The sequence below is a fragment of the Oryzias melastigma genome, linkage group LG22 (genome assembly GCF_002922805.2).
Source record: "Oryzias melastigma strain HK-1 linkage group LG22, ASM292280v2, whole genome shotgun sequence".
Lineage (NCBI taxonomy): Eukaryota > Metazoa > Chordata > Actinopteri > Beloniformes > Adrianichthyidae > Oryzias > Oryzias melastigma.
The window spans coordinates 25,123,226-25,137,834 of record NC_050533.1 but is presented as its reverse complement, the minus strand read 5'-3'; the positions used below and the strand labels follow the sequence as shown (position 1 = coordinate 25,137,834).

The 14,609-nt window shown below is 39.9% G+C and overlaps 1 protein-coding gene across 5 annotated transcripts in view; it reads left to right on the top strand.

Moving 5' to 3' along the window:
• The first annotated feature begins 1,508 nt into the window (after nt 1-1,508).
• atrn (attractin) overlaps nt 1,509-14,609 on the top strand; it is a 130,813-nt gene continuing 117,712 nt past the window's right edge. Inside the window, exons 1-4 of one of the 5 annotated variants that reach the window (XM_036210089.1) lie at nt 1,509-1,993; nt 9,861-9,944; nt 11,740-11,853; nt 14,180-14,308. In XM_036210089.1, coding sequence (XP_036065982.1) covers nt 1,770-1,993; nt 9,861-9,944; nt 11,740-11,853; nt 14,180-14,308 — 551 coding nt within the window. In that variant the 5' untranslated portion in view covers nt 1,509-1,769. The remainder of the gene's footprint in view (nt 1,994-9,860; nt 9,945-11,739; nt 11,854-14,179; nt 14,309-14,609) is intronic. The other 4 variants (XM_024262336.2, XM_024262193.2, XM_024262268.2 and 1 more) reach the window with 4 other exon arrangements.

Sequence of the window (14,609 nt, the reverse complement as noted above, 5' to 3'; positions counted from 1 at the left end):
AGATTTTCTCAACCATGGATTTTTTTTGTGTGTGCAATTTTGAAACAGGAATCAGTTCTGTTAGCTAAACAGAACATTAAAATAAGTAAATAAAAAGAAACAAAAAATACATAAATATATATTTTAAGACAAAAAATAAATCAAATATAAACTATTTCAAATGAATAAAAATAAATAAATAAGATGTCCTAAAAAAGACCAAAAAGAGACGGATAAGCAGACACTTTTGAGCTGGATTACAGCTTGGATGAAGAAGTGAAGATCTTCATGGACAGAACTTCCTCCAAAATCCTGATTCTTTCTCCTTCCAGTTCACCAAAGACTCTTTTAGCTAATTCTCCAATGTTTATTGACGTTGCTGTGATCAATACATTCAATCATTGGTTTCTCAGAGTTCTTGATATGGTGGAGATTTTCCAGCGTTCTCAGTCCTGCTACCGTAAGTATTGGACGAAACTCACACAAAAAATCCAGAATCTTCTCTTCTCCAGCACCTGAACTAGACACGCTAGGAACAGATGAGGGTTTAGTGCATGTGCAGCAGAGCTGTTGATGGAAAGAAGATCATTCATTCAAAAAGTGTGTTTGACTGAGATTTAAAAGGAGAAATACTCGGAAATACAAAAAAAAAAATGATTTCTTATTACATTTGTTCTCTTTCGAAAGAAAAATGACACACAGACATGTTAAAAACTCTAAAAGCAGGATTTTTATACCACTGATTTTTAGACCACTGTCACGTGACACGGGGAATTACACAGACACTTCCGCCATAACAATGCAATACAGAAAGGATACAAGACAACAGCAGAAACAGAAACAACAGATTGAGTTGTCAATTAAAAATATAAAACAGTAATTTCATAAAATGTAGAAACAACTATTAAGAAAAAAAGTGGAAAAAAGGAAACAAAGCGAAAGCAGTTCGGGAGAAGATGTCAATCAAATGCTCAAGGTGGGGGCCAGCGGGCACCACACGCTGTCATTTGACGCGTCTGATTGGTCAGTTTTTAACTTGACTAACTTACGGTAAGAACAAAAAATATCCTGGAAAAAAAATAATTTGCAAGAAGGACGTGTAAGGAAAATACACGCTTGTTCAAAAAGGGTTATTCTGACAAATAAAATCAGTATTTTTGTTACAGTGTTGTTTGTTGCCTGTTTGTCTATTATTACATCAAACTGAAAATGAATGTTATAATTTTACACCAATTGAAATTTTACAAACACATGTTAGTGTTTGATTACATTTATTTTTAGACTAGACTTGAGCTCCCTCTTTCTTATTTCATATTAAGACACGTTGAAAAAAGGACTTCTTTTTATCGATTAATATTTACATTCAAGATTCTATTTTATGTTTCGACTTCCGATACAGAGAGCACCACCACTTCTTGGTGTCCACTTAAAGCACTGCCTGAAAGCCAAAAATCTTGCGTTTTGGAGGCCGGAGCTTTGTGTTCCGTTCTTCAAAAGTTGTTTTGAAGTCCTGCGCGCGCGTGCTCCCGGGATGTTGCGCATTTCCGTCCCTATGACGTCACTTCTGGATGTCAATATGCGGCTCGGTGCGGCGCTAGGGAGCGGGGGCTCTGGAAACATGTAAACCAGCTCGCCGGTACAGACCATTTCCTCCGGACTCACCGCAGGTCGCGTCCCAGGACGCCGCGCCTTCGTTCCGCCAGCAGCAGCCCTGCTCAGGGACAGCTCGCGGGGTTGTTATCCCTGAAGCGACGAAGCGACTGCCTCGAGCAGCCATCTTTTCAGAGAGAATGTACGGAGCGCCGCGGTGGGCCTGCACGGGCAGCTGGCTGATGCTCACCACCGGGATCCTGCTGTCCGCCGCCGTGCTGCTCTCCGGGCTGCCGGGCTCCACCGAGGCGAAGGAATGCGACAAACCCTGCATGAACGGACAGTGTAACGCCGTGACGGGCAGCTGCGCGTGCCTGCCCGGCTGGGTCGGGGACCAATGCCAGCACTGCGGAGGGCGCTTCAGGTACCTTGAGCACACCAAGGGGATAAAGCCTCATCTGATCAATGCGATCGGCTGTGAACGGGGCCTTCATCTCCACATATAGCGGCGGGAGGAGACGCGTTCTGAAACTAGCCGTGATGTTCTCATCACTATTGTCCAGAATGCTGTTAAAAATAACCTCAGAGTGCATCAACATGTCAGCTATGGACGAGCTTTTCACGGACTTATCCGTTTGTGTGACATGAATATATTTTCAGCTGTAAAGCTTATGGCTGTTGAAATTATTAACTTTTATAACCTGCCGAATATAAAGGCTATATCTCAGAGAACAAGACAAATGGCGCATTCTTTGCAAATCGTTTATCATAAAAATCAGGTAAAATGTCAACAGACAAATAATAATAACCAGCAGGGATTCAACTCTTCACAAAGAGCTGATTGAGATTACTGTAGTTTAGGGCAGGGGTCAAATCAGGAGAACTACACTCAGCGGTGTCCCGTGCATTGACTGGATATGTGAACTGGACTGAGAGTAGTGACGTCACTAGAGTAGTGCTGCCACAAACGATTCGACTAATCTGAAAAAATAATCGTTGATTAGCCGAAAAATTAATCGGGTCATGCACGAACTGGATGTAAAGCACACATCTTAACCATCCTTAGCTTTAAACTAACTAAAAACTAGAAACAGTATGTAGCATTACCTGCGATAATGCTAGTTTGAATGCCGTAAGCTGAATTTGGCTGCTTAAGATGTTAGTGCTGATAGTTGAAGATGATGAAGCTGATATCTAAAAACGCTGAAGCTAATAGCTGGAAACACTAAAGCTGATAGCCAGCTAAAATATTAGCTAAACTCCAAAATAGCCTAAAAAATCACAATAAATGCCAAAAAAGTCCAAAAAGCTAGCAGAATGCCATCATAGCGTTCAGCTTTATTACACTCTGACTCCATATAATATAAAGTAACGACTGATCAACTATTAAAATTAGTCATCGACTATTTTAATAGTTGATCAGTCGTCAATTAGTCGACTAATCATAGCTGCTCTGAAATGCATGGATTTACTTTTTCTACAATTATGTTCAAACCCTGTTTTTTTTGTTTGCTTTGGCCACAGCTTTGTTTGGGTTCAATATGTGATTTGTTGATTACAAAAATCATGAAAATCCTTTTTTAATTTGAATTTGCTAATAGACTCTTTTCACATGATGTCACACAAAACGACGAGTGTGCAGAATGACTTCTGGTTGTATATTATGTCTATGGCTTAAAACGGAAAGCTGACTGCTGAGCGCTGTTTACAGCAATTTTAGGTGAATAATGAAAAGTAACCTTTTATTACTGTTAGTGATGGTTTTCTAATTATAACCAAAATTTGTACAATATTTCCTTTCTAAATGTCCTACCTGGTTGTATTTCCCCCTCAGATCAAATGTGAGTAAATGTGAGTATTCCTCCTTCAGAATGCTCCACAGCTGCTTCCCCCAAATTTGTAACTGTCAAAATTATATATATGGAAATGATTTTTCCAACGTAATTTTCTATATGCGTACGGCCAGAGTTGAACTTCTGTCTTGACAGCTCTTATTTTGAAAGCTGAAAATACGTGGCTTTATAGCAGCACTTAAAATATTCGCTGTGCCATTTGCCACTTTACCGTTCTAAACCTGAACACTGGAAGTGACCATTTGCATTTACTGCCCTGTCGTCATTTTGTGTGACGTCACTGTGAAAAGAGTCTATTGGCAGCTAGCAATGAAGAAAACCTTTTAGTTGGCTTAAATACCAAGCCTGGTGTATGTAACAAAACACTAAATAATAAAGATTTTTTCTATTTAGCACAGCACTTTTATCGTAAACGTTTTAACCGCTTTAATGGTGTAACATACTGTTTTTTATTTGTTGGAGAATTGCTGCATAACTATATGTCACCTATAGACAATGTTTTACTTCCAGACCCAACCAAATTAAGTCATTTCAGTCCTTTTTTTTTAGCAATGCAGATGTCACCATGTTAGAGCCAGAAGTCGTCAGCGAGCAGTGTTGGTCGGATTTAATTTGTGTCAACATTTCTTTGGCAACCACTCTTGCCAATCAGGAGTGAGCTTGTTGGAAGCTCTCTGGATAATAAGTGAATCATGTTTTAAAGGTGCGACATGGGGGCCAGCTGGCACCACCTACTTTTATTGAGACATCTGATTGGTCAGTTTAAAATGTGAATAACTTGCTCTACAGAAAAAATATAATGCAATAAAATGAGATTATCCAGAAGAAAAAAGAAAGCAGAGCAAGAATTGTTATTCTGACCAACAGAATGACTGAGTAGCAGCTGTTTATTTCTCTATAGAAGTCTATGGGATTTTGGCTTCTTGGAACCAGCAGGTACTTCCTGTTTGGAATGCCATGGAGGAGGGGTCACTCTATCCGTTTCTTTTTGATAGGCAGTCAATGGTGACATGTAATGTTTGCCATTTGTTGGTAGATTCCAACATGTTCAGCTACGTCAAAAACTCCAGATTTCTGTCTTCAAAGTTCGGTTTGTAGACTTATTTTAAGCGTGGTGTCTTTTGTAAAGAATAATTCCTCTTTTTGCATACTCTCAAGAGACAAGACAAACTTTTGAAGCCATCAATGTCGTGATTTTAATTGAAAATTGAGCTCAGATGAGTTGCAATTGCCAACAAAATTTTTCCGTGTCTGGTTGTTCTCAATCTGGTTTTCTTCAACGTTCGATGGACCTTCTCCACCCAAACCAAACTTTAGTGGGGAAGTTGTAGGCTGGGTTGGGTTGTGTGCTGTTTTAGCTCAGTGCTTTCCTTTTTAAGCTGAAAGCAGAAGTAGCATAAGAGCTGCTGCCTCATCCATTTTCCTCCATAGGTCAGAGAAGGAGAAGTCTGATTTTCTGCATCTTAGCTAGCCGATTGCTGAGCACAGGTAAAGAGCGTGCCCATTCGTAGCCAAGCTTCTTGAATCTCACATGTATGCTCAGAATGAAGTGGTTTACAACTCAGCCCTGGTTCAAACAATCAGCTTTTGTCATTGTTGAAACGTGTAAAAAGCCAACTTGAATATGTGAATGAACTTATGCAATGAAGCCTTTAGAGCTTTGCGTTTTAAGAAAATCACTATTTTGTTTTTGCAGAAGCTCAAAAACCACACATTTCTGACTTCTCTAAATCAGCTTGGACTTGATCAATTTGCTTTTAAAAGCTAAAAATGATGAAGTAAACCAGTTGATAAATGGCTTTCTGTCTCCTCTTTAGTTTTCATTAGTCAATGAAAAATCTTTTTGACATTTTCTTACAAATAAAAAAACAAGACACAACAATGTACTCAACCATATAAACTTACTTTGTCACCACTTTTAAAGAAACCTGCTTTATCGCTGGCATTCTGCTCCTTTTTAGTTTTGAATATCATTTTTAGTAGCCAATGTTTTTTGTTTTTTTGTTTCACTTGAAGCTTTTCCTCTGCTTTTCATTGTTTTTACTGTTGCATCTTTCCAATGTCAAAAATATGTTTTCGTGCAAGTGTATATATCAAGTATTACACTTATGTTTGGTAGTATTTGGAAATTGTCAAAGAGCTACCTTTAGGTTTCTAAACCTCACGTGTCAAAGTCGAGGCCCGGGGGCCGGATCTGGCCCTCTGGGTAATTATGTCCGGCCCTCCAGATCATTTTATGTCATTGTTATTAATGGCCTTTTTTGGCTGTTTAGAAGTTAAGCTATTTTTGTTATCTGTTATCCTAATGTGGCATTTAGCTAATATGTTAGCTGGCTATTAGCTTCAGCATTTTCAGCGGCCAAATTCAGCTTACAGCATTCACACTAGCATTATCTCAGGTAATGCTATATACCTAGTTCATAATTATGTTAAAAAAATACTGTTTTAAAGCTTTAAAAATGTGGTTTTAGAGTGTTCAATAAATGTTTATCCTGTTCGGCCCGCGACCTAAGTTGTTTTTTGGATTTTGGCTTCCAGTTCGATTCAGTCTGACACTCCTATTCTGAAATGAAGCAATCTCAAAAGCAAAAGTAAGCGAAGCCACAGCAGTTCACTGGGTAACAGCCTTGTAGCTCGTCTCTCATGCCAACCTGCTTCCGTGATCTCCAGTTCATAACATACCAGGAAGTGTTTGCTTCTTACCAGCCTACTTCCAAATAAATGTTTAACCTTCATAGTTAAATTTATATCAGTAAGAAACTGATGCAGCGTTTTAGTTTTATGATCCTGGTTTTATTTCGTATTGGGCATTAAAGCTGCACAAACAAAGGGGCGTGGCCTGTGAGGTAACCAGCGGCTGTTGGTCCTTGAAACTACAAACCACTTTTGTTCAATTTCCAACTTTGCACTTTCCGGCTATTATAATGTTTAAAAATGTTGGGGCTTCAAAACCACAGTTTAGAGCTGTGAAAGCTGATTTACAATGGCAGCCTCAGATGCAATATGCCAAAAGGAGAACAGCTATATAATGTCACATCTGCCTGTAACCACAATGAATTATTGAAGAAAAATGACATCTGAATCAGCCAAATACAAACCAAAGACTTGTGATGAAATGCTTGGCGAGAGTTTATTTCAGTTATTAAGGACCCCCTTAGGTATTTAATCGTTTGTGTTCTGTTGATCTCTAGTTGTCTTTATTACCTTGTTAACAGCGCAATGTACTTTTTGTACATCATGTATAACAGGAGTTTAATGTTGTTTGAAAGAAGATTGGGGCTAAGAGGAATACTGCTGTAAAGAGGAAAACAATATCGCTAGCTTAGCGCTATATTGTTGCTTTCTAATGTTGTCATCACTTTCTGCCAATAAACGGGTGGCAACAGTGGCTCCGCCCCAACCATCCCGTTCTATTTTTCTATGGATCTACATGAATGGGGGCCCTCAAGAGGTACGGGTCGGAACTGTTAACTGGTCCTTTTTACAATGGAAATGCTCAAAATACTGAACCGGAACGCTCAGTGGAAACGAGGCTTCACATCACCCTTTTCTACATTTTTTTGAGGCCCAAAGTGCTTTCCTGTCCAGGTCCCATTCACTCATGCCCACACACTGATGGCGGCTCCACTGTCTAACACTAGCACCAACTTATAACCACCAGGACTTTGTGGAGTTCAGTGTCTTTATCAAGGACACCCTGCCATCTTCCAATCATGAGTCAACCTCTCAACCAGCAGGTCTGTGGTGCTTAACTTCACAGCAAACTGGGTCCTTTCTGTTCATGCATGTGTGGATTTTCTATGGCTCTGTCCCACAGTTCAAAACCTGCTTTATAGGTTAATTGATGACTCTAAATTGTCCCTTAGGTGTTCATATGAGTGGGTTGTTGTTTGCCTGTAACTCCCTGCATTGGTCCCATGAACTGTCCAGGGTGAACCCCCCCATTTGCCCTTCAGTAACTGGGACAGGCTCCAGCAACCTTATGATCCTGAACTGGAATATAGTGATTAAGGAAATGTATGGATGGACGGTTTTATCACCTTTCATTTTTAAGAGATTTTTTTGCTAATGTTTTGGTACTCAGAACGTGTGTACAACCAATCATCTCATGAAGTGATTCTAATGCATCATAAAACCTTTAGTTATTGATTATATCTTCTTCAAGATATGATCCTATCACCAAACACGAGAATATCTGAATAATCGAGCCTTGTTGTTTTCTGTAGGATGATACCTAAACACCCCCCACCCCATCCTTTAACTATGGACTTTTTTGTTTACCTGCACAGTGCACGAAAATGTTTCTCCGTTCTGTCTGAGCGCTCTTTCTACTCCGATCGGTGCTCTTGGACGGGCCTGTTATCACTTCTGAATGGGGCGTCATGTTTGCTCTGCTCTCATCTCTTCTGCACGCTGTCCTTTGCAGAGCACTGTTGATGGATTGCTTTCTCTTTCCACTTTTTGAGATCTTCTACATGAATGCAAACCTGTTCAGTGTAATGCAGGGGTCGGCAACCTTTAACAGTAAAAGAGCCATTTGGGCTTGATTTCTACTGATCAAAACCTAGAAGGAGCTGCATAGTCTTACTTTAGCCTTTAAGAAATGTGGATTTGCATTCATCACCTTCTTTTTTTAATAATGAAAAATCTCAAAATGTGATGTATATATTTATAACCAATGTTGTGCAGCATAAGATATGTGCTTATAACTTATAGAAGATCAAACTTTATACCAAAGTTTTGCTTTGCATATCAAATCTGTTCATTCTGGAGGTAGAGTTGAGCAAACAAGACGTCTTCAGGTCAACAGGATGTAAAAACCTACATAGTTTATCATCTATGTGAACCTCAGACATCAGTTTATACATTTAACTCATCTAAATTAAATAAATGCTAAATGAGTAATCCTTATTTAAAAAAATGCTATTTTCTTTTTCTTTTATTATTTATTTTTTGTTCTTTTCCCCCTCTTTGTCCTCAGCAGTCTCACCCCGGGCTTACACCGCTAGCGTTACGACTCAGTTGCGTGCGCTGCAGTCTTTTCGTATCATTAAAAGTGCGAGAGAAACTCCCACTGCAGGCGTTCACGTCCTGCGTCTGAGGACTGACCTCTGCGTCGCTGCAAATTCGTTACGTTTGGTTCAAATTTTGACGGACGCCGCAGCTGATCGTCATCACTTTCTGTGAAGTTGTGGTTATTCACGACTTAAACCGGAAACCACGCGAGCGAATTTAAAGTGCATCCGGTATATTTTCAAAATAAAATAAACTTTCCGCTGAACTTGCCGGTTTCAGCGTGTCGTAAACATTACGTAATTTTCTGGTTACTCAAAGTGTGTTGCAGCACAGCGTTGTCAGTCATAACCATGGACAACCAGAAGCTGATCATAGAGATCCAGCACGACTCTGTCTGGGCTGAGCTTTCACAGGCTGTGGCTGGAGCAGCAGCCGGTTCTTCTTTGAAACTGTGAAAAGTGCACTTGGTTTCCTGCTTTTCCCCCAGATCCAAACATTTGACTGTCCTCTAAGTTTTTCCAGAGTGTGCTTTTGCTGTTTTGCTTTATTGTTGTATTGGTTATGTTGCTGCTCTTAAAAGCAATAACATTATCATGTAAAGCTGCTGTATTTATCAGAGCCCGTGTTATCACCATCTCAGATCATCAGACCTATCCTGACCTGCTTTTCCATGAACGAATGGAGCTGAGGGTTTCTGAGCAGCTGAACACTCCCACAAGCGCGGTAGCACATGTTTGGTCCGTGATGTTGTCATCAACACGCTCGTCTTTGGACCTTGAGCTGCTGGTCCCACACAGCTCTCAGGACCGTTGAACTGACGTTTCAGCACACTCTATGAACAGAGTGAAGAGGTCATAGTGAAGAGGTTCTGAAGAAAGGAAGTGAAACAGAAATTCCTGTTTTTACTTCAGGTTGTGGATACCTGAAAACACGTTTGACTCCAGTGCTCGGCTGTCTTTATGGCCTTCAGGGCGTTGGGGTGTTTTGGTTGTATGAGCACAACGTGCGCCTTGAGACCGCACCTGTAATCACACAATCTAAGACAAGTTCCAAGTGTCGCCTTCATGACTGAGCTCTTTTCTTTTGTCAAGTCATCAAGATGGAACTGACTGAGCAATAACAGGTCTTGTACTGGTGTCTACATCTGCCCCGTACGCTGCAGGGCTTGTATCACCTTTTCTAGGAGGTTCAATCATTTCAACCACAAGTGTGCAGGAACTAATAAGGGATGCGTCAGAAGTTGTTTACCAGCGTTCCTCCAGCTCTGCTCACCAACTCTTGTGCAACAACAGCTTCTGTAAAGTTTTTCTTACACAACATTTCTGGTTGAATGAAAATGGTTTAAATATGAATTGTGGTGCCACAAAAGTGTCAAAGCCAGACTTTGCTTCCTGCTCATGTGTACTTTCATTGTCCTTTCAGGCTGACCGGACCCTCTGGGTATTTGACTGATGGTCCTGGAAACTACAAGTACAAGACAAAGTGCACCTGGCTGATAGAGGGGCAGTAAGTACTCTGTTTACAAGAAAATTGAGATCAAAACTATGTTTATTAGTATTTATTCAAATTGTTGTGAATAATGAGCAGATAAAAAAAATGCAGGTTGAAAAAGATTGTATTTGTGATTGAGAAAATACTTTCAGACCAATAGATCCATGAACGTCTTTGTTTTCCTCGTCTGAGCTGAATCTGGATCTAAACTGTACGGCTGGATAGCTCTGATATTTAAGTTGCCATTTTTGTTGCACCTATAATGTTAGGTTGGAGGTGTAAAGGCTTGTGGGAAAAAGTGTAGATAAAGGCATTTTGGGAAATAAGCGCAGGCTTACTGCTCACCAACAGTCCTGCCCACAACTTGGAGGCAAATTTCATAATCTTAGTTTTGATCCTCTGTTGTCTGAGTTTTCCCTGATGGTAAATAAAGTACACATTTTCATCCCAATGGTTCCTGCAGCTGCAAAGAGGAAGCATTGAACTGTTGCTTGTTGTTCATTCAAACGAACATTTTCCACATTTGGATTTTAGCAGCTGCTGATTTTTCTGTGTTTAGTTCTTTAGTCTTGTGTTGAGATTTAACAACGGTAAACCAAACCTCCTGCTCCACTGCAGGGAGAATGTGAATAACAGAATGAAAGGGATGAAAAAAAGAGAGCTGTTTCTCGTCCATCAGCCTCTGCTCTCAGCTTGTTGCAGAGGGTTCAGCTCACCAGGGGCTTTTGCTGAGTTCCATATCAGTTTCATATAAGTATAGAAATCGGTGGCAGTGTTGGCTTAAAGCATTCCTTTTGTCTTGTATGGTTTGTTTACTCTCTGTCTTATCAGTTCAGCAGTTACTGTGTTAAATGAGCTTGTAATGATTAAACCCTCCTAAAGTCCTTGGCCAGCCTGCTGCCCTCAGTCTGGGCTGGGCCTTCCTGATGCTGGGCTTTATCAGCTCACAGTAATGGCCTCAACAGTAGAAAAGGACTTTTCTTTCCAGTTCTCTCCAGTCAGCCCTCACTATGATGAATTATTGACAGGTCACAAGTCTCCTTTTCTATCTGAAGCTTGGGGCTGCAACCACTTCCTCTTTATTAGTTAACTAAATAAAAACGCCACTTTTCATATCTTTGGGGGACAATCGCGTGATAAAATGCACCCCCCCCCAAAAAAATCACAAAAATGTGACCATTCATATTTTTTTGTCCTTTTAGTTCCTGTCTAGTGACACTCAATGTTTCCTTGTTTTCTCCAAAACTCACTTGAATGATTTCATTTTGGACTAAATTTAGAGCCGAGACTGATTTAATATTTGCATGAATGTTTTCAATTGAAAGGCGGAGATGTCTGCCGCTGGCGTCTCAGCCTGGGCTCCAGCTTAATTTAAACACTTTGTACACGTTTTAAACCATGCACTCCTTTTAGGAACCTTCTTGGATAATACTGTGAAGTCAATAAAGGAAACATAGTAGTTTATGGGGCGGTTTGGAATGTTAACATGTGAAGACTCGTGTTTTTTTTTTTTAGTTTAAGTCCTTCCTTAATAGTTAAAGTTTGCAGGTTTGGACCATTTCAGCAAGTGAACTTTAAAAATGTCAGTGCAGCTCTGAAAGGCTTACATGAAATAAGACAATTCATCGGTAAATAGAGATAAATTGGCACACTAACCCTGTAAACCCAGTTTATATAAATAATAGTATTTACGAGAAACTACATTTGTTTTCTTACGGTTCAGGACACTTTTGTGAACGAGGAATATTTGGAAAAAGTTCTTAATCCTTGATGTGTTTGTGTGTTTTAAGCCGTGTTGTGTGTTTTTCAGGCCCAACACCATTCTGCGGTTGCGGTTTAACCACTTTGCCACTGAGTGCAGCTGGGACCACCTCTATGTGTACGACGGCGACTCCATTTATGCCCCTCTACTTGCTGCTTTCAGGTAGGCCTGCTCTCAGTTTGACTGAAAACAGGTTTCCCTTTCATCAGTTTGGTTTCAGTCATCATTGTTTTACATTTCAGGTTAAAATGATATTGTGGAAAATCTTAACTCTAATTTTTTAGATTTTTTTTGCACAAAGCAAGCATCTTTCATAGATACCATTTTCTTCAGGCTTTGTGAGAACTTTTTAAGGGTTTTATCTGGTCTTATTTTATTCAATCCTTTGATTTTCATATTTTCTAAAAGTTTTCAATCATTTTCTTGATCTGTTGTGAAACATCACAGCTTCCAGTGTTTTAAAGCAGTCTTTTAGAAAATGTCAACTAATGTAGCATCTCACAAAAATGTCACTAGATATTCGATTTACTTAAGCTCCCTTTTTAGTAACACCTCGTGTTAGGAAAGCAGTAGTGGTCTCTGAAATGCTTACAGCGTCTGATTCTTGTCTCAGAGCCCCAACACGTTCCTCTGATTCTATTCGTTTCAACATCCAGCTCTGATTCAGCTGCATCTTCAATGTCTTCTCTCTGATGTCACATTCCCAGACTTTAAGCCCTGGTCAAGCTGCCTTTGACCAGGTGGATACGGGCTGTGACAAATGGGCAAATGTATATGAGGCACGCAGGTGGTTCGCGCCAAAAATGAAGGTCGTAAACCACTCTGTGAATAATGAAAGTACCGTATTTTCCGGACTATAAGTCGCGTTTTTTTTCATAGATTGAATGTCCCTGCGACTTATACTCCAGTGCGACTTATATACGAATTTTTAATGAGATGAGATATGGACCGTAAGTCTAGAGTGCACTCTTATGGTGATCTTTGCAATTATTTTATTTACTTTAGTTATTCAGACGTGACACAGAGGACGAAGAATTTAACGGATTTAGTGATATGGAGTGAGATTGTGTGCAATTAATTACAGTAAAGATACAAAGTTGATGAGTTCTTGAGTCTATAGTTAAATAAAACTGTTATGTTATATAAATGCTACACCTTTTAGTTTTTTTCATGATGCTAATATGTGAATATGTGTTGACACATATTCAGCCTGTTTTCTATTCACTTATGAATGTTATAACTTACCTTCCAGGATGATGTAATATCGTTTTTTTCAACCAGTTTGTAAAATAAATTACTTGAAAAAAATGCGACTTATACTCCAGTGCGACTTATATATGGTTTTTTCTTCTTCATTATGCATTTTTTGGCCCCTGCGACTTATACTCCGGTGCGACTTATAGTCCGAAAAATACGGTATGTAGAATAAGAAATATTTGTGCTTGTTTTGAAAAATGAGAAAAAACAGGAAGAAGACAGCACCGTTGGACTGAAAGACTAAAAACTACAAATGTTTTCTTCTAGTACTGTTTCATTCAATGGATGACACAGCGCCACCTACTGATGTTTTATTAAACCAAGTACACAACAGACACAAACCTGTTTCATTACAGTCATTTTTTAATGAAAAATGAAAAACTTAATTTATTTTAAATTCTCTCTTGACCCTACAGCTGTCAAGAATCAGAAAAACTTGGAGTCTGTTGGTCTTGTGGATCAATTATTTATTTATTTATCAATTGTATTTTGTTCTTGTCATTCATTTTATATTATTGACATAATAGTAATAATAGTATTGATAATAATAATTTTTATTATTATTTTATTATATAAAAAAGAAAAGTAAAAAAAACAAAACCTCTATCATTTTTCTTTTTCCCCATTTAATGAGAAAACATCACTCGTTCCGTCTTTCACTAAAAATAAACAACATTTTAGTGAGTTTATGAGGCAGAAATTAAAGTAAAGTTATTTTCTATGGTTGAGAATCTGTGTTTCAGGATCTCTTATGAGAGAAAAAAAGTCACTGACAGCTGCCAGCGCGTCACAAGATGACTCATCGGGTGGTTTCAATGCAGACCCAATTAAATCAAAAGGGTCCGGGCGTCTGGTTCTGGGACAGTTGCGGGTCCGGTGCCGGCTCCTGTTCCGGGTATACCAGCGCACTCCGCGTCCCAGTAGCAGACCCGGAGAGGTTGGGAGCCTCAATTGGAGCCAGCTCGTCACATTTTGTTACCGCTGCGGGTCGGGTCCCGTTTCCACTGTGCGTCCGATGCCGGCTCCGGGTAGCAGACCCGAGGTTGGGGAGCCGTGTTCTGATTGGATCAGCCAGCTTGTCACATTTTGACGAGAGGGGTACTCCCAAAACTTCCTTTGGGTCCTTTAACCATGTGTCAATATGTGACGAGTCGGGAGTGAGCATGTGTTGCAGTGAATGGACTAGAATCTGAAAGCCTCTCCTGTCATGCTGCTTCTTTCATGGTTGCAGTGGTCTCATTGTTCCTGAACGGTACGCGAACGAGACGGTTCCTGAGGTGGTGTCCCAGTCGGGCTTCGCTCTGCTGCACTTCTTCAGCGATGCTGCCTACAACCTGACCGGCTTCAACATTTCCTACAGGTGAGAGCAGCACAGCAGAAACTCCTGCTGTGCTTTCAGCATACATCCTGGTGCGGGGGTCCACACTGCGCTGTCACCTGGCTGTGCTGCATAGAATGTACTAAAACACTCAGCTGACTTTACATGGCTAATCTGTCCTCATCAGATCAGTGCAGAGCAGGGTGTCTCTGCTGTAGTAAAATTTTATTAGTCACAACATTTTTTTAATCAGGTCCTGAAAAACTACAGGTGAAAACATATGCGAGATTGATTGTCACGTTCCTTGTTTTACTTTGGATTTGTATGATCTTTCCTGAGACTG